A 24,989-nucleotide genomic window follows, 5' to 3' on the forward strand; every position below is an offset into this window, starting at 1 on the left:
ATATGTGATTAAATTCCCAGAATAAGTACAGATTGTATTAAAACTTTCTTTTTTTTTAAACAATTTAAATCTCACATTCTATAGTAGATTCACACTGGGGTTGATTTACAAAAACTGGAGAGTGCAAAATCTGGTGAGAAACCAAACAGCTTACAGGACTTCTAATTGTTAATTGAACAAGTTAGAAGCCAATTCATGCACAGCTGCACCAGATTTTGCACTCTCCACTTTTAGTAAATCTACCCCATTGCCTCTGGAAAAATGTCAGAAAGGGCTGATTTACTTAAATGATTTACTAAAGAAGTAGTGCATATTCACTTTCAAAGTGAATTTTTACTTTACGATGAAGTTGTGCTGACTTCAATCATCCTAATCATACACAAGCAAAGATCCTGCTTCTTCAATTGTTTCTTGTCCATGATTGAATATTCTTTGCAAAGTAAATTTAAACATTGTTTCACCTCATTTACTAAAATAAGAAAAGTGAAAATGTACCCGGTTCTACTCCTTTAGTAAATCAGAGTCAAAGTTACAAAAACACTTTGACAAAAAAAAGCCCCTGAAATATCTCTATATTATTCTTCATTTTCAGAACACAATAATCAATCTTCAAGCCAGAACTAGCTTTTTTAGCGGAAGCATCTATCCAAATGTATATATTTTATTTCATTAATAAAGCGTGAGACACAGCGCAACCACAGGAAACTGAAAGGAAAAAAGGAGAGAGATTTTTTAATCTTTTATTCTTTATGGAGTCCTGTGCCTCAGTTCCGATGAATTAATGCCAAAATTTCTAGAAAAAATGAAATTAACATTCCAGATAATCCAGCCTTGTGCGTGGCTTAGGTGGGAACTTCCCTATGTCAAAGAATAAAGAAGCTCCTGTCTTATGTCAGATCCCGCCACCTGCCTGACCCGGGGGTGCGAGCCAGGGGTTAACCCCTTCATTGCTAGAGTGTCTCTGCAATAATTGGGGGGCTACTCCAGCAGAGAAGGGGTTAAAGTCCAGCTTTAATGCTCCCTTATCTTTAAATGGGTAACCCTGAACTTGAACAAAAAATGGTAAGCAACATGGGAACAGAAAAGTCTTTTCTTTCTTTTATAAGGTTTGAAGTGAAGTTGGCGTTGAAAGCCATTCTATTCAATCTTTGTTCTCAGGAAGAGTGAAAGAACATGAAAGTCAGGAATTGAAGGGATGTAGAAAGCAGAGAGGAAGAGAGAGAAATTTGAACTGGATGAAATTTTGAGCTAGTGGTGACACGCTGTCATCTCCTCCAATCGCTAATGCGTCTTGCTCCAAAGGTCTTTAGCACCGTTAATAGAACCTGTTCTAAGTTAGCACCATTTTTTTGTCTTTTTGCCGCCCAACCCAGAGAGACAAATATTACAAACTAGAGTGTGAAAGAGGAGATACGAAATAAAATATTAAACAAATAATTTCAGATGAGACAAAAAAAATAACTGGTGTGGCTTAGACGATCATGTCTTGATCCACGTCCTCTGCAATAAAGAAGAACAGATATGTGTAAGTCTTTTTTCTTTTTTTTTTTTTAATTACAGTCATATGGATTTAGAAACACTAAAACATTCATAGTCAACATTTAACTCAAACTAGACTAGAATTCCCTTTGAGGTCCAACTTCATACTTTAACCACTTGCCCTCCTGAGGATTTACCCCCCTTAATGACCAGGCCTCTTTTTGCTACTTGTCGCTGCACTAATTAAACTGATAATTGCACGGTCATGCAATGCTGTACCCAAACGAAATTTGCGTCCTTTTTTTCACACAAATAGAGCTTTCTTTCGGTGGTATTTGATCACCTGTGCGCTTTTTATTTTTCACGCTATAAACAAAAAAAGGCCAAAAATTTTGAAGAAAAACAATATTTTTTTACTTTCAGCTTTAAAAAAATATATAGTAAACTCAAAGTTGGTTATAAATTTAGTCCAAAATGTATTCTGCTACATGTTTTTGGTAAAAAAAAATCCCAATAAGTGTATATTGATTGCTTTGTGTGAACATTATAGCGTCTAGAAACTATGGTATAGATACTGCAATTTAAGCCATTTTTTTGCTATACAGCGCTGCGCTAGTTTAACGGACAATTGCGCGGTCATACTATATGGTACATAAATGAAATTTACATCCTTTTTTTTCCCCACAAATTGAGCTTTCCTTCGGTGGTATTTGATCGCCTATGCGGTTTTTATTTTTTGCGCTATAAAAAAAAGGCTGACAATTTTGAGGGAAAAGAAACAATATTTTGGACTTTTTGCTATAAAACATGTCCAGTAAAAAAAAATTTAAAAATCAAATTTAGTCATAAATTTCTGGCAAAATGCATTCTGCGACATGTCTTTGCTAAAAAAAAAAAAAAACAATACGTGTAAATTAATTGGTTTATATGAAAGTTATAGCGTTTACAAATGGCAGGAAAGATACTGGGATTTTTAGTTTTTTTTTATACTAATAATGGCGGCGATCAGCGACTTATGGCAGCGATCAGTGACTTATGGCGGCGATCAGCGACTTATGGCGGGACTGCGGCGGACATTCTGACATTGGGGGGTACTGACTTGGGGTCACTGACATTTCCAGTGACACCAATACAGTGATCAGTGCAAAAAAAAAACCACTGACATTGTACTAATGGCACTGGGGAGGAAGGGGTTAAGTTTAGTTAACACCGCTGATCGGGAGAGAGAAACTCTTCTGTCCCGTTCAGCGTGTCCTGGAGCTGTCAGGGAACTGACAGAAAGCACTGCTACTGCAGCTGTGCTCTCTGTCAGCGATTGCCGCTGATCGCCGGGACATAGCCGGTAAGGACCGGCTGTGACACGGTGACTGACATCCGCGGCTGTGATCGGCGGGACAGGTAGGGCGGCGGCGTGCCTCGCGCGTGCCCCCTACCTGTTTATAAAACACACGTTTTAAAACGTGGTTTTGCCCAGCCGTGCCGCCCTGCCGCCGTATTTATACAGTGGATGGGCGGCATGTGGTTAATCTTACCAACGAATCAATACAATAAAGAACTAGTCAGATGTTTTCTTCCTTAGACTCTACCATTGCTCAGACCAGTATCCGCAATGGTTGTATAAATACTCTTTTCCTGTTGCAATGAGTATTATATTCTAGCAGTACAGGAGCTCATTGCTTGTGAAACATGTTGGAAAATTACTTTAAATTATTTTAAATGTTTTTTATCCACAGGAAGTGAAAATGACAGCTTCACTGCATGTTTGAAACTATCACAATCTGTTGTACAGTAGAAAAAGTAAGTACAAAAATGACTACTAGACAAATCTCATAAACACTGTCAAATTATACAGTATTTATAAATTGTATTTTGGTCTGATCTGCAAGGGAGGGCTGTTGAAGGAAGAACTTAGGGTGTAAGAGGGCACATGCTTTGGCAGGCCATACACGGAGTGAATTTCCTTCCTGCAACCATGAGTTGCAGAACACAAGGATTATTGTTAGCGGCTATAGCCTCTGGTATCAATCGCATTCTAGAAATCCGACATGCTGGTTGTAGCCAAGTTGATTGATGGATTGACTTGGGCACAGTCAGCCCGTGCACAGATGGATAAAATCTCTGCTGTTTCCTGCTGAACCAGATGAGATTCGATCTATCTATGGATGACTTCAGTGGCCTGTGTATACAATGTGGGGGATAAAGAGTGTGGGGTCAGATAGCCAATAATTGAACAAATGGCACCAGGAGCCAGGAGGTGAGCAATGGATGAGGACATCTTAAGTGCTATGGCCTGATCTTTACCACTCAAGGGATCAAAACTTTGGTGAGTGAAGTCTGCTAACAGCTTACAAATGCTAACCATAAACTGGAACTGCAAAATAAAGAATATTTTCACCATTTCATGATCTAAATTTTGATAAAGTGGTTCTTAACTCTCAAGGTTATTTTTACCTTCATGAATTCTATGCATGAAGGTAAAAACCCTTGTCTGTGCAGCATCCCTCCCATCCCTCCCATCCCTCCCTAATACTCAGCTAACCCCCCTCACAATCCAGCGATGTGCTCTGGAGTCTCGGCTATCCCAGGACTCCCTATTCTCATTGGCTGAGACAGAAGCGGGAGTCATTGGCTCCCACTGCTGTCAATCACAGTAAAAAACCCAATGAGAAGAGAGAGGGGGTGGAGCTGAGACGTGGCTCCATGTGTGAATGGACACACAGAGCAGCGGGTGTCCCCAAAGCAAGCTACTTGCTGTGGGGGCACCTGACAGGAGGGAGGGGCCAGGAGAGCCTGTGGGGGACCAGAGAAGAGAAGGCCTGCTCTGTGCAAAACCACTGCACACAGCAGGTAAGTGTAGACATGTTTGTTATTTTTTGTTAAAAAAAAAAAGCCTTTAGAATCACTTTAATACTCCATGCTGTTCTGAACCTAAGGAGTCTGAAATTTAGACAAAATTGTTGTCACTATCACAACCAGATATTCCCTGCACGTCATTTGGGAAGATGGAGTCACTTCTACATATCAATGTGCTATACATGTACTGTAACAATACATACCGTCCTTGATTCCAAAGCATTTAGCCCATTCATCCAATGCAATGTATTTGTCGCTGTCGAGATCACACTCCTCAAAGAAACGGGTGGTGCAGTGCTCCATAGGGATGAGGGGGGCACGGAGAGGAGACAGTTCAGTGTGGGAGAGGTATCTGTAGGTATATATGGTAAGCAGAAGTAAGTATGAAAATACATATGTCTGAGTCTTTCTTCTTGTACTCCTTCATTTTCTAAAATATCACCTACTCTGCATTTACATTATTTACTGTGCTTTGTATCTTTGGGCTGGAAAAAAAAAACAGACTCTGGTAGACAATGTATCTAAAAAACCCAATCCTACTTTTATGAATCCTTAGTATTGCTATCAATGTCCAAACAAATTATTTGCCTACTTAGGACCTAATTCACACTGTTAACATATGCAATACGCCAATGCTTGTTAATGGTACCTCAACAACAGTACTGCACTGCAGTGTGTCGTGATGTGCTGCACTGCCATGCCAATCAAATGAATGGGCTGCCTTAACACAATACATGCTGACACACTGTCCAGTGGGAAATCTTCAAATTCTGCTTGTGCAGATTGGAAAAGATTCATTACTCTGCATGAGCATTCTATAAACAACAGCAGAGACCTGAAATAGCTGTGTCTGCAGAATCCTTATAGCAAAATGTTACCATTTCTGTAAGCAGCGTAAAAATATTTTTCTTAAAATGGAAGCATGTCGAAAATATAGAGTGCTCCTAAGTGAAAGTGCTTTGCATACAGGGAAAAACATGAATGGCATATCACAACTTTCAATCCATGCAAGAACCTCTGCACTGTTCCTCTATAGCAGCCAAAGGATAATTTAGTAGAGCTTGGCTTCAAAACAAGTCTGAACGTAAAGTGACATTTCTGGAATGTTTTCATGTTTTAAATGAACTAAGCCATGCCCTTTCCTGTGAAGTCATAATCATTCAACCAATCTGTGGTTGGTGAAGAAGGCAGTTAACCTGGTTAACCAAGTGTAAGTGTATATGACGTAACTGAAATTATGTAGGAAAACAAGTCCTAGCATATGCCCTACAATAGTGCACATATAATAATATCCTAAACAGAAGATGCTATGAAATACTGCTCCCCCTTATCTACATTAACTGTAATAAAGGTTCTACATACCCATCAATGGGATGCTGGTCCAGCTGTCCAAACTGCCAGTGAACTGGGAAGATGTACATGTTGTAGTTCTTCTGAAAGTCACGAGCGAGCAGCTCAACGGGGTGGTCTCCAGCCTCCAGACGCTTCTCGTTTTCATGCATTTTCTTTACCTTTTATAAACGATATATTATTTCAGTTAGAATCACTGCCAGACTTCTGGGAAGCATACTGTGCCCCAAGCCTTTATTGTACTTACTAGTATTTCTAACATATTATTGCCGTTAGCATCAAGGAGTGTTACAGGCCTTTATATGCAGGGTCTTCAAATAATAGACCCTGGAATTCTAAATGTCAGTTTGACAATGCCTTGAAGTAATCTTGTGTTATAGGCATTGATATTGACTTATATAGTCCAGCTGACACTCTAGCTGATATATGTATAGAATGCACTTAAACCCCATTAAAGGTGACACTCTTTTGGTTTCTGGTTCTTGTCTACTCTCTCCCTTACTTTCAAATTGGCCAATCAATATAATGGGAGGCCCCCAAACAATAGTAAAGTAATGGAAGCAGGAAAAGTCAACCCAGGATCAACAACCACCATAGCTGATCATTCTTTACCAACTGGAAAACCCTCCACTTTTCTCTACAAAATCTCATAATGTTCAGACAGGCACTTGAGGTGTCAACTTTATGGGCCAAATTTTACTTTCAGGTGATTCTGTTTATAGAAACAAAAAAACAGCCCTTTGTGGCCTGCACCAGTGTCTATTAAAATGGCGACTATCATCATTCTAGGAACTGGCAATTAGGCAATGCATTTTATTCATTCTGGAAGAACCAATTATTTATGCCCTCTTTGTTCTTTGGTGACCAATATACTATAACAAGAAAATGTTGCTTTGGCATTAGCAAACATATTGTAATATTTTATTTAACAAGGGATGCACTCATGTTCTCACACTGGGCATGGCATTGCCAACACCACTTACTTTAATACTAAAGATTCACTGATTAATATTAAAGATTTGCTGGTATGTAAAATTTTAGAAACATCAGTCACATTAAAATAAAGTGACCAGCATCATGAAACAGAATGGGTGAAGTACTTTATTTGGGGTAAATATGGGAGAAGTAAACAACACAACTCAAAATTAAACTTGGGGTTTTGGAATCAGTCCATTCCAAATATGTGAAAACTGCAGAAAACCTCCAGCTAATCCTTTAACTATAAACACTTTACCATAACTAATTCCTTATACTCTGAACTGAAGGACGAACAATCAGCCTGTGATATACTGAATCCATCATAACTAGCCATGTTTTTCTGTATATATTTTTCTGTACTGTTCTTCCCCAGGTCTATTATTACAGTTTTTCAGCTGTGTTCACATATGCTGTGTTATTGGCCTCTTTGCTAATAGAGGGAAAACAACCTTCCTACTTTACAGTGCATATTTATTTTGAAAAATTATCTGCAAATTAATGCAATGGGGTTTTAAATCTGGAGAATGACACTATGGGGTTTATTTACTAAAGCTGGAGAGTCCAAAATCAGACTCACTTCTGCATAGAAACCAATCAGCTTCCAGGTTTCATTGCCAAAGCTTCATTGAACAAGCTGAGGTTAGAAGCTGATTGGTTTCTATGCAGAAGGGAGTCTGATTTTGGACTCTCCAGCTTTAGTAAATAAACCCCTATGGGTTTAGGAATATGTAATTTTTTACACCCCATACAGTGTTACTTAAAGAAGTACTATTAAAGAAAATAATTAAAATACAAACTCAATTCAAATAATGTAGAATTTGAATGCCTTTAATCACTGGCATATTGGCTGTTCCATCAAAAGAAGCAGATTGTCTAACCATTCCTGTTTATACTCTGGAGAGTGGTGTGGAAGTGGGCAGAACACCTAATGATGGAATTTAATACGAGGAAATGTCACAATTAGATAGGGTTTTTTAACTTGCCAAGTTGCGATTCCATAGACTGCCAGTCTATGAAATGCTAATAAATACCTTACACATGAAGTTGTCTCCAAAGAAATGAATAGAGGAAACAAAGCAACTCATAGGCTGTAATGCTGAGCTTTTCAAATTTGCATGGAACCATCGATATACATTTAAAAGTAGTAGATTTAGTATTTGTTTTAGAACATTAGATTCTTCCTTTGAAGGACAGCCATAGAGCCAGTACTGGGACACCCATAGAAATCAATGTGAATGCAAAAGTAGCTTGAAGCAGGTTGATTGATGTGTGATTTTGACTGCAGTGATGAGAAAATTTGAAGGCGCAAGATGGAAAATTTTTCAAACGACATTCTTTTTTTTGAGAATTTTTGTAATTTTCTGAGGACTTTTCCTAAGAATTTTCATTCAAAATTTTATCCATCTATGGCCAGTTTTAGAATGAGGTCCACTGCATGTCTTATTCACCTGTCAATGAGTTGTGAATGGTTGTAGAAATAACTCAAACTGATCTCAAATGCAAACAGAACACTCCTGATAGTATTTTCATTTATTCATTCATTCTTCTCTGTTGACTGAAGCTGGCCATAAATTGGAGTATGCAGCAGATTGACTAACACATGTAGATGCCTAATTTGTATAATTAAAGCAGAAATTTGTTCTGATTATATTTTTCCTTCTATGGTTCCTCCCCCATTCCCTATCAACATGCTAATTACATTTTTAAATTAAACTTTTCCATTTTCATTACATACCTTTTTTTGGAGCTAGTAATGTCATCAGGTACTCTCAGCCCAAATTGGCTGGAAGATGACAATTATGCTTGTAAGCTTCCAACTGCATTCAGTCAATTTGAAATCAGGTTGTCATTGGGTTTGTTGTGATGCTTAAAAGTCTTATGATTGTCTTTACATCAAGTGTGCTACAATTTGTTACTGTAGCATGGTCATTGGTCTAAAGCAGGGGTCTCCAAACTTTCTAAACGAAGGGCCAATTACTTGTCCTTCATACTCTAGGGGGGCCAGACTGTGGCCAGTAGGAATAGAAATTATCCTGGTGTCAGTGGGAGTAAACAGTGCATCTTTGGTATTAAGGAAGCAAAGAATAGTGCCCCATCATTTGTGTCAATAGAAGGAACAGTGTAGTGGTGGAACAGTGCTCCAAGGGCCGGATAAAGGCAGGCAAAGGGCTGCATCTGGCCTCCAGGCCACAGTTTGTAGACCATACATTCTGACATATAATGAGACGCTAAAATATCCTAGTATATAAGACCAATGTACACTGTAATAAATCCTGCACCTTCTCTACATCATGTGTGCTGCAAAATGTTGCTGTAGTGTGGTCACTGGTCTGAAATACAACCATACATTCTGACATATAAATAAAAGGCTAGGATATCCTAGTATATAAGACCAGTGTTCACTGTAATATACCCTACACCTTCTTGCTTCAATACATTGAGTCAATGGCCTGTAACAAACTTGCAGATAAGGACTTCTAAATTCACACCTGATTTACAGTATCTCATCTGCATACTTGTTCTGAGTTAATGACTCAAATAGAGAAGTCAAATATCAGTTTGTTTAGAAGCCAAGAAACATTTACACAAGAATAACAATTGCACAACAGATGTACATTGAGGCAAGATTTGGCTATCTTCACATAAGATTCCATACCCTCAGCTTCTGCTTCTCGTTGAGTAAGTTGTTGTTCTCATCGCGCTCATACAGGCTGACCAAGACGTTCTTCAGCCAGTCGCGCATACGCAGAGGGAATTCAGTGAGCTCAGAATCCATGCAAGCAGGAATAACTGAAAGACCAAGTGGAAAAACGTTTATATTTCTTAACTAAAGAGGTTAGCAAAGTGCTCAGCAACCTGGAAAACCTTCATTTGTGTTGTTAACGTAATCCAAATAATGACAATATGAGTGACCGTGTCTGTACAGCTGGTTCATAGCCCAGGTACGTTTTTCACAAAAAAGATATCAAGCAATGTCATCACTACAGGGAATTAAGTAGTACACTTTGCTGAAATCCCCATTGGCATTGTTTACATCCTCCAAGGCTCCCTGAAAGGAGGTTTTTATTAGGTCGGGTCTTGACTCACAGACTCTACAGCCCAAGGTTCTCAATTGGAACAGAAGCCTCTTTGTTAAAGCAGTAACATCTATTATTCTGCCTGTTTTTATCTGAATACTTACAGCAGAAGAATTTCAGTCAAAATGGAGCTTTTGTTTTCCCTCCTGATCTAATGCCTCTCTTAGAGCTTTGGAGTACTTCACTGATTGAATGTCTCACTTATGATGACAGAAACAGTTGACATGCCACAGTCATTAGAAAGGGTCTCCTTGACACCAAGATATCTATACCCAGGAACCCATGTTATTAGCTAAAATGAGAATCCTGCAGAAATACAGATATCTACAGAGGAATATTTTAACAGATGAGGTCAGTAAAACTGATTATTTCTGTGTGGATGTATAGATTCTGGTAGGATGAACCAGCCTTTGGCTTCTTAAATGTCTTGAGGACTCCAATAGTAGGATGTCTTTGGCAAAACATAGATATTGCACAAAATGGCTTGCATACACAAAATTTAATAAGTGAATTTGTTGACCAAACTGAGATCCTCTTAGAACAACTGTGGTAGGTCAACAGAAGTGGGAACAGAAATATATCCCTAGGCTTGTAGGCAATAGGTGATTCAACTAGACAACACCCATTAAAAATAAAGCAACTGAAACTAACATTTTCAGTAAACATAGACTTTAATATACAGAACCAGCCTTTGGTCATAGTGGTGATTCTGAAAAAAAATTTATTGTAAAGCTTATCCGGATGCTGGGTTGAAGGATGGGAATGATGCCTGCACTAAATGTGTAGTTTAATATGCAGCAACATTATTTTTTTAAATACAATTACTCACATTTTTATAGGTATATGAAAAAAGAATAGGTTTTTTTTTTTTTGCACAGACATCCATCTGATCCAAAGAAACTGGACAGAATGTTCTATATAAAGTATAGCAAGCCTAAACACATCTGTGTATTGTAGGAATTAATCCCTAAGGGTGGCTTCGCTGATTGTTGGCTGAGCCAGCAGGAAATTGACGGCTGACTCCCAGCAGCTAGATATCACATCTTCCCTCTTGGGACCTACACTTGCTGGAACCAGTAATTTAAAATTCAGTCACCCTGGGGCCCTGTTTCAACATTCTATTGGAAAATGTCACTAAGGGGCTTAAATTTCCAAACCATAAATGGGAGTATTCATATTACTTTAATGACAAGGTTACTGTGTATAATGAGTAAGAATTCTAACTTTATTCGGCAAACTATTTTTACTCTAATAGGGAAACTTCACATCTACATCTAATATACATTTCATTTTAGTAAAATGTATGATTACCTACTATTTTTATATTTTGCTGCAAATGTCAGCATGACAGCCCTGGAACCCGACAATTAAAAAACAAATTAGGAATGGCAGATGCAATATTACTGTTCTCATATGTTTTTATTTTTAGGTCCCATCTAAGTCCCGAAGTTCCATCACTAATTAAAATAGATGCACTTCAGCCCTCTCTTAGCTACTGTCTTTTTTAATTGAATGGACCAGCCCACTTCTAGAATTTCTTGACAGTTTCTGTATCCCTCTGATGTGATGTGTCAACTTTGTCTATGAAAATGGAGAATCCTCTGACTCCTGGAGAGACTTTGAAGTTGGCCACTTGTCCCAGAGGTGAATGGCAAAGAAACTGCAGGTAAGTCACAGTTCCATTCATGACTCTCATTTTATAGGGCTGCTGGTACCAGCAGGAATGCTTTTTGTGTTATTCAATTTCTTTGTGTTTATTTTCACATATATGTGATTTACAAGAGTATGCTCCGTATAACCCCAAGGAAAAGCTGCACCCCGATGATGCCTTCACAGACAAAACTTTGATCAGCCAAGAAGCTTCAGTACATGGCCCCCAGGACCACCATAATGTATGAATAAGCCCATCTGGTGAAATATGTCAGAGTGGTGGTCCTGGGGGCAGTGCAATGTGCTGAAGCTTATCAGCTGATTAAAAAGTTTTGCCTGTGAAGGCAACATCGATGTGAGACTTTTCCTTTGGATTATATTAAGCCATGTGTGGAGAAGTGATAGACTCGATGCCAGCATATAAGAGGAGCTCTTAGAGGGTTGAGGCAGTGAACTTTTTCAAGAATTTCCTGTTATTAAATAGATGCAGGACTCACATTTGCATGGTCCAATGTAGTCAAGGTGCAGTTTGTGGCCCTTCTTTGTGCCCTCCAAGGTGCACTTGGTGGCAAAGAAGTGGCATGAAGAGTCATAAGTCTTGTTGTCAGTACCACAGACCTGTAGGAGAAAATGGAGAAAGGTAATTTTGTAAATGACACCTGATCAGTAGAAACATATTAGCATAGCTGGGATCCATTTAATCAGAGTCTAAAATCCTTTAAATGTCATCTGGCTTTATGGGTATTTTTTTTTATCAGGGTTACTAAAGTTATGTAACTGTTAATTTATATCAGTCAGAATGTAGATAGTGGCACTAATGAACGTTTGCTAATCATTTTATGACAGATTTATTTTTCTTTAATTTCATGCTATCAATTTTTTTTTAATTGTATCAATGCCAATAAAGTGTATACTTTATTTTGCTTTCTTACCTTCTCAAACTCTCCTACACTTTCGGGGCAGGTAGAAGGATCTTGGCATACACACATTGGTTTGTTGGTCTCATCGACTTCACACACCTTGCCATGTTTGCAGTGGTGGTTAAGGCATGGATCTGTAAAAAAGAATTCGTTTCATGAAAAAAACCATCCAAAATTATGTTTCTGAATTTCAAATAGAGCGAGGAAAGGCATTCCAAGTTTATATTGCTGTGCCCTTGTTGAGCTAGCTGCATGTTACAATGTGGCTGTATAAGCTTTGAATTTAAAAATGGCAGTGCAAGTCCCAGCACCAGCCTATTTTGGTATAATCCTTATCATTAAGAAAACTATCTATATCACTTAATTCCCTAAGAACAGTCTTGAAGGACTATCTGATGGTACCTCAACACTGGACAGAAAAATGCCAAATTTAAGCTGGGTATACATGCATTGAAATTCTGACAGCAGGAACAGACCAAATTTAGATCATGTGTACCCAGGGGTGGACTGACAACTCATGGGGCCCCCAAGCAATAAGGGATTATGGGGCCCGTGTCCTTGCCCAAACTCAAAAAAGCCTATGAAAAAAGGTACCAGGGGCATCTCATGGGGTCCCCTACTGACCCCGGGCCCTTGGGCAGTGCCGGAGTTTCCAAATGGTCAGTCCGCCCCTGTGTGCACCCTTCCCTGTTTAACAGAAGCCGGTTGGCATACCAACTTCTGTATAATGACCCTACTAGAAAACCAGTATTCAATCAGCCACTGCAGCCCATGGCCACCACGCTGATCAGTGTATTCTGACGGGGGATGGGGGGGGGGGTAGTCCCATGTCAGGATACCATAGTACAACAGGGGATATCCTTGAATCCACATTGCTTGTGTGGATGTGGGATCTGTGAGTTTTTTTTTCATTCAACCAGCTATAGAGGCTATTATCTAATGCCTTTGGAAACTTTGATGTAATAACTGAGACACATTTATTCCCACCTTTGATGCTATAACTGAACATTAGAACTCATTGGGATTAATTTACTAAAGGTAAATAGGTTGTTCACTTCACAAGGTAATTTTTCATTAACTTAATGAGTGTAGTGAAAAATTAACTTTCCAAAGAATACCCAATCATGTGTGAAGAAAATTAAAAAAAAATTATTTTTGCTTGCACATAATTGGATGATGGAAGTCAACAGAGCTTCCCCTTATTTACTAAGCTCTGAAGAAAATTCTTTATTTGTAAATCAACTCCATTAACTCATATAATGAAAGATGACATTTTTTAAATTCACACCATACTTACTCTCAGATGTAGTTTCCTCCTCTTCCTCTTCAGCAAATGCTTCATCAAATTCGCCAACTTCTACCTGCACAGGATTTGCTCCAACAATTGCCTCCTGTAATCAGCAAAGTGTTATAGTAAGAAAACTGCACATTGTAATTTCTTCCTCAAGAGGTTAGCATTAATGTTATGCCCTGATAGGGTTTTTAGTTTATTCTACTTGGAGGACAGCTTCCATGCAGTTTATATGGTATCTCCTTATTCATGTGGGACGTTTCTGGGCAATGTACTTATTGTCATTGTTATTGAATTTTCTATTCTACCTTATGCACAGTACTATCAGTTGCAGAGTCTGCTTCTGAGTCCTTTTACTGCCTCTCCAATGTATGTACTATATTTAAATCTGTCCTCCCAAAGAGCCCTTAGAACCAGATAAATACAGATAATACAGATACAATTCACATATGAGTGCTTGTTCTGCTTCCCCACTAATCTGAGCTCTGTACTGGGACTGCAAAAGTTTGATCCCAAGTAAAATTCAGGTACTTGAACTGCTTGCATTAAATAAAAATTAATAAAAAATTTTGGGTAGTTTACATCTGCATTGCTCTCTGAAGGTACATGGTGGATCACTTTTCATAGAGCTGGTGTGGATGACAGGCATTCAGGAGCCGCTTGCTGAATTGAATCAGGGGCGGACTGACAACTCATGGGGCCCCCTGGCAATAGGGGATCATGGGGCCCCTGTGTCCTTGCCCAAACTCAAAAAAGCCTATGAAAAAGGTACCATGGGCATCGAATGGGGCTCCCTACTGACCCCGGGCCCTCGGGCAGTGCCTGAGTTTCCAAATGGTCAGTCCGCCCCTGAATTGAATGCATGTTTTTTGACAGCTTAAAGGGCTTTTTAATGGAAATATGGCTCTGTGACTGCAAGCGTAGCATTTGTGGCATGGACCCATTCACAGGAATGGGTCACATTTATTGCTGATCCTACTCAGTGAACTCAACAGGAGGGATCATTTTTGCCATGCATCGAAACAAAGCATTGTATTTGCATTGTAATTGCAGCATGTATGTAACCCAAATTGGCTGCCTTTAGGCTTGGGAAGGGGGGGGGGGGGAATCTCTGTCTTTTAAATCTACTTAGAGTCCATTTGCAAGCAGCTATGCATGGCCCTCGTGTCCTATCTGGAGCGTGGACCTGTTTATAACTTTTCCTCAGTATTTGCCTTTTAAAAAAAGAAGCATGTCTAACACAGATATATATGTAATTTTACCTCTGTCACAACATCTTCAATCACCTCCTCCTCTTCCGGCAAAGCATCCTGTTGCTGTGTAAGAGAGAGATTAGTTAAAAAAAAGAAGAAAATGCTCTAAATACTACTATTCCATAACCACTATATAATAACTACATAATAACCACTTACAGGTGCAGCTAGTGCTTTGCCAGCCAGGCACAAGACGAAGAAGATCCAGACCCTCATTGTGCAGTTAGATCTGAAGACAAAAAGAACGTTTCATGAGTATCTGGTAAAGATTTGTGAAGTTTCTCATTTATCCATCTCATGGCAGTTAGTCACATTCAACTGAACTTGTTCTGTAATGTTGGAGCCTTTTTGTAGCTTCTCACAACTATTTCTTCAGTCCCAACAAGTAACAGGAAGATGCCCCAGCCTTTATAGCCAAACATCAGGGGTCTATGACACTACAAGACAAGTCCACTTGAATGTGACTAACTACAACTAGCTAGTATCTGGATAAGAACTGACATTAGTGATATATACTGTAAGCTATAAAGAAAAAGTCATTGTATTTATGATAGACACATAACTTACATATTACTATGTTAGGATTTAGCTTGTAGTGAACCAAGAAAATCTAAAGACAACCAAAAAAAATCATGTTCCATAATTAGGAATTATGTGGGGGGGTTGCAGAGATTCAGGCTGAGTCAGCCTGTTTGCAGAGCATTTGGGTGTTCATTCATTTAATTATTTATTTATTTCAGGTACTTGTATAGCGCCGTCAATTTACGCAGCGCTTTACATATATATTGTACATTCACATCAGTCCCTAACCCTCAAGGGGCGTACAATCTAAAGTCCCTAACTCACATTCATACATACACATACTAGGGACAATTTAGACAGGAGCCAATTAACCTACCAGTATGTCTTTGGAGTGTGGGAGGAAACCAGAGTACCCGGTTGAAACCCACGCAGGCACAGGGAGAACATTCAAACTCCAGGCAGGTGGTGCCGTGGTTGGGATTTGAACCAACAACCCTAGTACTGCCAGGTGGAAGTGCGAACCATTTAGACACTGTGCTGCCCGTTCATTCATTTCAGTGGCCAGAATAATAATTTATTCGGGCTATATAATGAATGAATGCTCAAGCGCTAAACTTAACTATAAACCAATTCCATTACAGAAAAAAAAAATTTTTTTTACATATATTTATTTTTTTACGTGCCTAGCGTTTAGATGCAGTTACATGTGTTTAGTAGTGTCTGGTGCTTTTTCTGCCCAAAAAACTTCTCCCCTAAATACAATTTTGGTGAATTCAGTTTTCTGACCTTTAACACTACTGCCTCTAAATGTGCATAGACACATAGGCTAACAAAGAGGGATGTATAGGGGCAAAGAAACTAGCACTTTGGCTCTATATAAATCCTGTATAATAATAATAATAATAATTGCCAGCTTCAATGTGCATTAGACCTTAAAGCACATTGTTCTCTTTTCTGCTCTTTAACTTATGCTGATATAATGAAAACTATCTGTATACATTTTTCCGCATAGCTCCAGTTTAAATGCATTCCTAAGCCTGCTTTCACACTGCTGTGGTATATTTTCCCCGCACCGCCAGTGCACGCATCTTACCCATGTATTTGGAGTGGGCTAGCTGCGCTTTCCCATAGAGTTATATTATATCGAACGTGTTTGGTGAGCTTTCTGAAGGCGCACCAACACTCCTGCATGCTGCATCTTTGGAGCACTTTCATAAAGTTCACCAAACATGAGGGTATGCTGTGCTGCACCCATGGTGTGGGAAAAACACACCGCAGCAGTGTGAAAGCAGGTTGCGAGCCACACAGGCAATGAAGAGAGAGTACTATACAGCTCTGTCAGATATAGCTATGTATTGCAGCCATACATGACGTACACTACCCAGGGGAGGACTGACAACTCATGGGGCCCCCGGGCAATAGGGGATCATGGGGCCCCTGTGTCCTTGCCCAAACTCAAAAAAGTCTATGAAAAAGGTACCAGGGGCATCTCATGGGGCCTCCTACTAACCCCGGGCCCTCGGGCAGTGCCGAGTTTCCAAATGGTCAGTCCGCCCCTGACACTACCTCTGAATTTATTGAATTTCTTTTACTTCTAATCTGGCACCTGATTAGGCTAGAACTATACAGATGATTTTTGGTAGCTCAATCATGCTACTGAAATCACTATTGATTTATCACGAAGTGTAGCAGTCTAACACTAAACAACTGAACAAATAACTCCCTAAGGCTAGTTTTAGATGAACTTCTAAACCACTGCTCCTCTGAACTCGGATAACTTTTAAGAACCATTTGACAGATGGTGAGGAGGCACAAGGCATTTGTGGTGTTTCCTCATTTGCTTGAATGACTTGCTGCCTACCAAACATGACATGACTGTGTGAATACCACCTTCCCCTGCCATTGCAGCTGACGGTATGGAGGGGGATGTGTTTGGGGTATGCTACAAATACATTTTAACAATGCATTTTAACACCCACCAACTGAAAGTATAAAGGAGCCCTGAAGAGTAAGTTACACATATAGCATGCAGTGTCATGTATAGTAGCAGAGGTAAATCTTTGAGGATGGCAGAATGCCTAAGTCACATCCAATTGACTACTACAAGACAAAAATGCATGTCGGTGTGGATAGGATGGAATCTCTGTCAGGAATTTTTGTGTTCTTTTGAGGAGTATGTCCTTTGTTTTCTGCACCAGTGACCACACAGGAAATAAGGAAATGTATCCTCACTGGGGGCATAGACAAAAACAAAAATTTAACAGAAGATCTAATTTGTCTTCCACTTTAAACAAAAACTAAAATAATGTGCTTTGTTGTACTCCCTACCAGAAAAATGACCTTGCAGTTCTTATATGCATTTTGGCTCCTATGAACATACATTATCCTTTGTAGCAGTTCCTCTTATCATCCAAGTGCATGTGTTTGACCATAAAAAAATTTCTTTGAGAGTACATTGGCTCTGAGCACAGATCTAATTCTACAGAATACATTTAAATGCTAGGACAGCAGTTAGCACTTCTGCCCTGTAGCACTAAAGTCCTCAAGTCAAATCCTAACCAGGAGTTTGTATGTTCTCCTTGTGCTTGTGTGTCTTAGCTTTGGCTACACTAGTTTCCCAAAAAGAAAGCGCACCAACCTTGCGCATTACCTCAGTAAACCACAATTTTATTAAATTGAGAATAATACTCACAAACAATGAAGTGAATGAAGCATATAAGTATTCAAAGGAACTTTAGGAGTGTAGAGCCTTTGAGAGTCTACCCCTATGGTGTGACTTGCAAAGTACAGCTGATGTATTTCGAAGGGGGTCCAATAGCTCTGATGAAGAAGGGACCCCCTTCGAAACGCGTCAGTCGTACTTTGAGAGTCTACCCCTACGATGTGATTCGCACAGGCTCTGCACTCCTAAAGTTCCTTTGAGGACTTCTATGCTTGATTTACTTCGTTATTTGTGAGTATTATTCTCAATTTAATACAATTTTGGTTTACTGAGGTAATGTGCAAGGGTGGTGCGCTTTCCTTTTGTTTCACTTTGCAGTACTGGTCAGGCTTCCTCAGCCTGATTTAGAGCTCCACAACCTTCTATGCATTGGTGGTCAAATTTTTCAAGTTCTGTTTCCATCCATCCACCCTTGCTCTGGGTCATAGAGTGCAGGAGAGGTTCTTTCTGTTTACACTAGTTTCTCTCCACACACAAAGACATTCTGGCAGGTTTATTGGCTCCAGTCCAAAATGGCCATGGTTTGTGGATTAGGAACCTTAGATTGTAAGCTTCTTGTAGACAGGGACTGGTATAAATACAATATACAAAATTAGTTGTCACTATACAATTCCTGTAATAAATAAATTATGGGGTTCTATTAGAATTGTTGATGTACTGTAGAGACTTATGGTAGCATGTTTTAGAAGTTAGCCTTAAAAAGTGCCTTCATCTTTAAAGGCCCCTCCTGACGTATGCATTGCAGTAATGAACAGTAACATGGACCAATGTAATACATACATTTTTGGGGGTACATACATGTTTCCTGTTTGTAATATTTTCTTGACAAAATTATATTATTTTCTATTAAATCTATACACAAAAAGTTGTAAAAAAATAAATAAATAAAAAGAAGTTGGTCTTACTGTAAAAGAAAATTATAAATTATACTCTATGTATCAAATATCTCTTTGTTCTATTTGAACTGCCACTAAAAATGATGTTTCTGGAACAAAGCACAGCAAAGGTATTTGCAACACTGAAAAAACAAAATGAATGAAAGATAAAAAAAACCTGATAAGTAATGGTAAAAAATAGTAATACAAAAGTATTCAAATGGCAGTTATTCAGCGTAGGAGAGGAAGGAGATAGCTAGGCTTGATTAGGATAAAATATGGGTTAATAATTGGTTAAATAGTAATGTTATTTAAAAAATATTTAACTTTAACTGATGTCATATGCAGATCAAAAGGTCATATCAATGAAATACTAAATACAATGAAACAATAAATTGTTACATTGTATTTACTAAAAGAATAATATGTTAAGTGCAGTAACCAACAGCTACCAGCCAGTTTTTTCATGGCGCAGACAACACTATATGGGTGAATCCTGAAATCTGATTATTAGCTTTGCATTATTAAGACTGTGATTTGACTCTTAGACAAATGCCAAGATAAATATAATAGTTACAAAAATTTACAAATTTGTAAACCTATATTATATTATACCTACATTATACATTTTAAATTCTAATACATTATTATCTACAATCAGACAAATTTGGTACAAGGGTTTTAAATTTGCCATGGATAAGGTACAGGGCATAATCTGCAGTGGCCACCAGAACAAAAAAAGAGTAACAGGACACAGGCAGTGATAAAAATCTATCAGGCATTTTAACACAGTCTGTACCCTATGCAAAAGGCTGGCAATACACTATACAATTTTCTGTCCAATTTCTGCCCAATTTCCTTTAGATTTACCTTCAACTGTGTAGTGCAAGGGTCTGCCTAATTGGATATAACTGAAAGTGTTGTGTGGGTTTGACCTCCTATTATATGGTTTTTGGTAAATCTAAAGCAAAAATCTCCAGAAAATTGAATAATGTATGGCCAGCCTAAGTTAAACACGTCATTTTACAATCTACCTCCACCTAAAATGAACATACACTATCAGTTTTGTGTGGTTTCTAGTAAATTTTGTCATATGTTGGCTTTCTGTACCTTTTTGGACTTCAATGTTGGGAATTTTTAACCAGATGGAGTAGTGACACTTTCAGGGTGGCCTTGAAGGAAGGTATGGAGAAGTACAACTGGCAATTATTTTGGCAATAGGTGACAGACATAGCAAGCTTGTGGGGATTATTTCTCAGAGACAGGTGAAATAGCAGTTTTGTTTACGAGCAGACCCAAAATAGTTCATTGCCAGGTTTGATCGGAAGGGAAGGAAAATAGACATACAGTCATGGCCGAACTTGTTGGCACCCTTGATATTTTTCCTGAAAATCAAGTATTTCACACAAAAAAGGTATTGCATTAACACATGTTTTGCTATACACATGTTTATTCCCTTTGTATGTATTGGAACAAATATAAAACAGAGGCAGAAAAGCAAATATGACATAATGTCACACAAAACCCCAAAAATGGGCTGGACAAAAGTATTGGCACCCTTAACTTAATATTTGGTTGCACACCCTTTGGAAAACATAACTGAAATCAGTCGCTTCCTATAACCATCAATAAGCTTCTGACACCTCTCACCCGGAATTTTGGACCACTCTTCCTTTGCAAACAGCTCCAGGTCTCTCTTATTGGAAGGACACCTTTTCCCAACAGCAATTTTAAGATCTCTCCACAGGTGTTCAATGGGATTTAGATCTGGGCTCATTGCTGGCCACTTCAGAACTCTCCAGCGCTTCTTTGCCATCCATTTCTGAGTGCTTTTTGACGTATGTTTGGGGTCATTGTCCTGCTGGAAGACCCAGGATCTTGGACGCAAACCCAGCTTTCTGACACTGGGCCCTACAGTGCGACCCAAAATCCTTTGGTAATCCTCAGATTTCATGATGCCTTGCACACAGTCAAGGCACCCAGTGCCAGAGGCAGCAAAACAACCCCAAAACATCATTGAACCTCCACCATATTTTACCGTAGGTACTGTGTTTTGTTCTTTGTAGGCCTCATTCCGTTTTCGGTAAACAGTAGAATGATGTGCTTTACCGAAAAGCTCTATCTTGGTCTCATCTGTCCACAAGACGTTTTCCCAGAAGGCTTTTGGCTTACTCAAGTACATTTTGGCAAACTGTAGTCTTGCTTTTTTATGTCTCTGTGTCAGCAGTGGGGTCCTCCTGGGTCTCCTGCCATAGCGTTTCATTTCATTTAAATGTCGACGGATAGTTCGCGCTGACACTGATGCTCCCTGAGCCTGCAGGACAGCTTGAATGTCTTTGGAACATGTTTGGGGCTGCTTATCCACCATCCGGACTATTCTGCGTTGCAATCTTTCATCAATTTTCCTCATCCGTCCACGACCAGGGAGATTAGCTACAGTGCCATGGGTTGCAAACTTCTTGATAATGTTGCGCACTGTGGACAAAGGCAAATCTAGTTCTCTGGAGATGGACTTGTAACCTTGAGATTGTTGATATTTTGCCACAATTTTGGTTCTCAGGTCCTCAGACAGTTCTCGTCTCCTCTTTCTGTTGTCCATGCTTAGTGTGGCACAGACAGACACACAATGCAAAGGTTAAGTGAACGTCTCTCCTTTTTATCTGATTTCAGGTGTGATTTCTATATTGCCCACACCTGTTACTTGCCGCAGGTGAGTTTACAGGAGCATCACATGCTTGTAACATTCTTATTTATCCGCAGTTGTGAAAGGGTGCCAATACTTTTGTCCAGCCCATTTTTGGAGGTTTGTGTGACATTATGTCGAATTTGCTTTCTTTCCTCCCTTTTTTTGTTTTGTCCCAATACACACAAAGGGAATAAACATGTGTATAGCAAAACATGTGTTAATGCAATACGTTTCGTGAGAAATACATGATTTCCTGGAGAAATATCAAGGGTGCCAACAATTTCGGCCATGACTGTATACAGTGGTGTACTCAAAAAGTATAGGCTGTTGTAGTAAAGTGTACATTCCTATTTGCACTCTTGCAGCAAATGTATCATATGTAAAGCATTGTATTTAATAAGACTTTTACTGTCCATGGGTTAGTCTAGGATTTTTCTACACGTGTACCCTGAATGGTTTTTCCGGTCAGTGTTTTTCTTTGTCAGCTGCCCAATACACCATGTAAGGTAGTTGGGCTTGTACAGCCAGCAAACTTCCTTTCATCCTATTTTCTCTGGCTACGCCATCCCCACTGTGCTCTGTCTCTGTGCTCTGTCTCTCACACTGAGGTCACTTCAGTTTTTTTTAAACTTTGATGACTGTCTGGGTGGAAAACTACTGCCACCGTTGGCAGCACTCAGTGCCCCTTCCCCGGTATGCACAGGCTGGGGCACCTTGTTTTATTTGGATTCTTCCTGGCACACTGTATATGCATGCTGGGAGTACATTCCTTATGTCCACAGCTAGAAGATAAACATGGTTATTTAATCACATTGCAGATCAGAGTGTGAAAACACATTTCCTGACCAAAATCAACAGCAGGCTGGAGATGACTGTGGTGTCCCCAATTTTTTCGAGATGGCGTTGAGAGAGGTTTTTCTTTTAATCTCACTGCCTCCTCAAGGTTATCCCAAAGTCACATTTTAAAACTTAGAGCTGAACTTCAGACTCAAATACGTTAATTAAAATATATTTCTTAATACCCACAAAGATATAAATTCACTTTATATGCACCAAATGCCAAGTTCAATTAGTGGCTTGTAAATGTAGTAGTGACATCATCACTGTGCTGCACATTGCTTGCCTAGAGTTCAATACAGTGGAAGGACACCAGTAGATCTACCCACTATAGGCTGCCTGAAGAAAATTACAAAGGGGGCGGATACAAGACCAGTCACCCTGTACAAAGAGAAAACAACAATGACTGGTCTATATCACAGGAAGTTCTTGCACAGAGGCAAAGTTTTATCCTGGATTACTGCACAGGTTTGGAAGAAATACATAAGGCACATCAAGATTCAAGTTAGAATACATGTAACTTTTGTATTTAGATAATTAATTGCTTATGGAGTTCAGCTTTAAAGTGTTTACTAAGCCAAAAAATGTTCCCTCTATTTGGATTGAGTGGGGAAGGATAAGAACTGGGTTTTTGCTACTATCCGAGGCTTGGGTAGAGAGATTTCCCCTCACTTCCTTTCTTGTTTATCACAGTTTCACTAGCCAAGAAGTGATTGCTATGGGGACACAGAGAGAAATAAAAATCTGAGAGGGGTTTTGGACCTTCCCTGTACTAATAAAGAAAAACATTTTAATATCTGTCTCTGTTGCTGCTGAGGAGATTCTCTCAATTCCTGTCTGGTAAAGTTTTGTCAGCATGACAGGAAGTGAGAGGAAATTTCTCCAATGGATACCTGTGAAAATCTTTCCCACTCTATCCAACACTAAGCAAAATGTTTTGGCTGTACATACTGTATACTTAAACTGTCTTACATGTCTCCCCCCTTCCATCTAGAATTTTCACACATTACAATGTGTCACACCTGCTTATAGTGGACCACAGATGGTAAAGTGACAAAATAGAACCCCCATATTACACAATCAGGGCTATAAACCTATCAACTAGAAAATGTCTGGACCATATCTAACAACTTTCTGAAAAGAGAAAGAGGGGTAGCTTTCGTCACAACCTATGCAGGCAAAGGACAAACAACCCCCTAGTTACATGGGTCATAAAGAAATGATACACATAAAAAATGACATATTAAATTCTCAAGTGTTTTAATTCATCTCTACTCTCCAACACTCCTTCATACAGGCCTTTCGTGATATAACAACAATAATTTGGAGATTGGATGAAAAGTTTAGTGACACACTTTAGATAGTTATAGGGGTCTGTACATCGGACCTAAAAGAATGACAAATGAGAAGAAGGAGGGATAGAGGGATTTGGTTCCAAAAAAACATGAGAATCAGCAATAGTAGCCCCCATATTTCTCTGTGTTTGGATTTCATTCAGTTTAGCGGGACCAAACACCAAAAAGCAGCAAATTGATTGCTCTATAGTAAATGTACCCATTCAGGCATTTAATTAATATCTCTCAATTTGGATGAAAGCTACATAATACCATGATATATAGGGTGACCTGTCTTTTATTATACGCCATAATGTTTAATCTGTGAATGCCATTAGATTATTATTATTATACAGTATTTATTAGATTGAACTGTTCATTTCCAACTGCCCCCAGCAAAGTAACAGATGGTCCTTAACGGCTAAAACCCATTGACACAGAGGTAAAGAACCTTGTGTGTTTTGGTTGGAGAGCTGTGAAGAGGAACCGTGTCCTGTAGCAAACAAACCTCAGGTCTACATGATCTCATTGCAAGGAAAAAACAAGTTTATTTCAGAAGAGTAAACTAAGTTTATGAAAAGAGACTTATGCCTGAACCTCATCTATGTCTGGAAATACTTCACTTTGTACACTTCCAGGACAGAGAAATACACATTGGCTGCTTCATCATGGAAGACTGACCAGAAGATCCAATTAACCCTATATGAATATTGCTAATATAAGCTTCCATAGAGGGGTAAAGATTTGACTTTCCTACTTTCTTATAAAAATAATCTTAGAAATGAATATAAAATTGGAAATATTTCAAGTTTATTTTTTCATACTTTTTGCCACACTAAATAAAATATTGACTAAAGAATGCCCCAGGTAAAAGACTGATCTAAGTTCTTCCAAGTAATTGTTTGAAGTGGTGACAATCCGGATCCTGCCATACACAGCCTATAATGTGTTTGAATTGTTTCTAAATGAGTTGCAAAATTTATATTAAATATTAAAAAATCGAAATCAGACAGTTTTTAAAGGAAATTTTTGGTATGTAAGGTCCACTGGAAGTTGTTTGTCACATGAATTTGGCTTTACGCCACTTTAACAGAGAAGCATCTCTTCAGAGATTAGTACACAAATATCCTGATGCCACGCTTGGCAATCATTATATCAGTAA

At 38.9% G+C, this 24,989-nt stretch overlaps 1 protein-coding gene across 1 annotated transcript in view; it reads right to left on the reverse strand.

Moving 5' to 3' along the window:
• Window positions 1-621: 621 nt before the first annotated feature.
• The window catches only part of SPARC (secreted protein acidic and cysteine rich), a 35,162-nt gene continuing 10,794 nt past the window's right edge, over window positions 622-24,989 (reverse strand). Inside the window, exons 2-10 of the mRNA XM_089682801.1 lie at window positions 15,011-15,080; window positions 14,861-14,914; window positions 13,605-13,698; window positions 12,320-12,441; window positions 11,885-12,005; window positions 9,317-9,450; window positions 5,695-5,843; window positions 4,536-4,684; window positions 622-1,500 (exon numbers count right to left, since the gene is read on the reverse strand). Of these exons, the coding sequence (XP_089538927.1) occupies window positions 1,472-1,500; window positions 4,536-4,684; window positions 5,695-5,843; window positions 9,317-9,450; window positions 11,885-12,005; window positions 12,320-12,441; window positions 13,605-13,698; window positions 14,861-14,914; window positions 15,011-15,067 (909 nt within the window). The 5' untranslated portion in view covers window positions 15,068-15,080 and the 3' untranslated portion in view covers window positions 622-1,471. The remainder of the gene's footprint in view (window positions 1,501-4,535; window positions 4,685-5,694; window positions 5,844-9,316; window positions 9,451-11,884; window positions 12,006-12,319; window positions 12,442-13,604; window positions 13,699-14,860; window positions 14,915-15,010; window positions 15,081-24,989) is intronic.

The sequence above is a fragment of the Staurois parvus genome, unplaced genomic scaffold (assembly GCF_062004578.1).
Source record: "Staurois parvus isolate SC_StPar_1 unplaced genomic scaffold, SC_StPar_1.0 ptg000298l, whole genome shotgun sequence".
NCBI lineage: Eukaryota > Metazoa > Chordata > Amphibia > Anura > Ranidae > Staurois > Staurois parvus.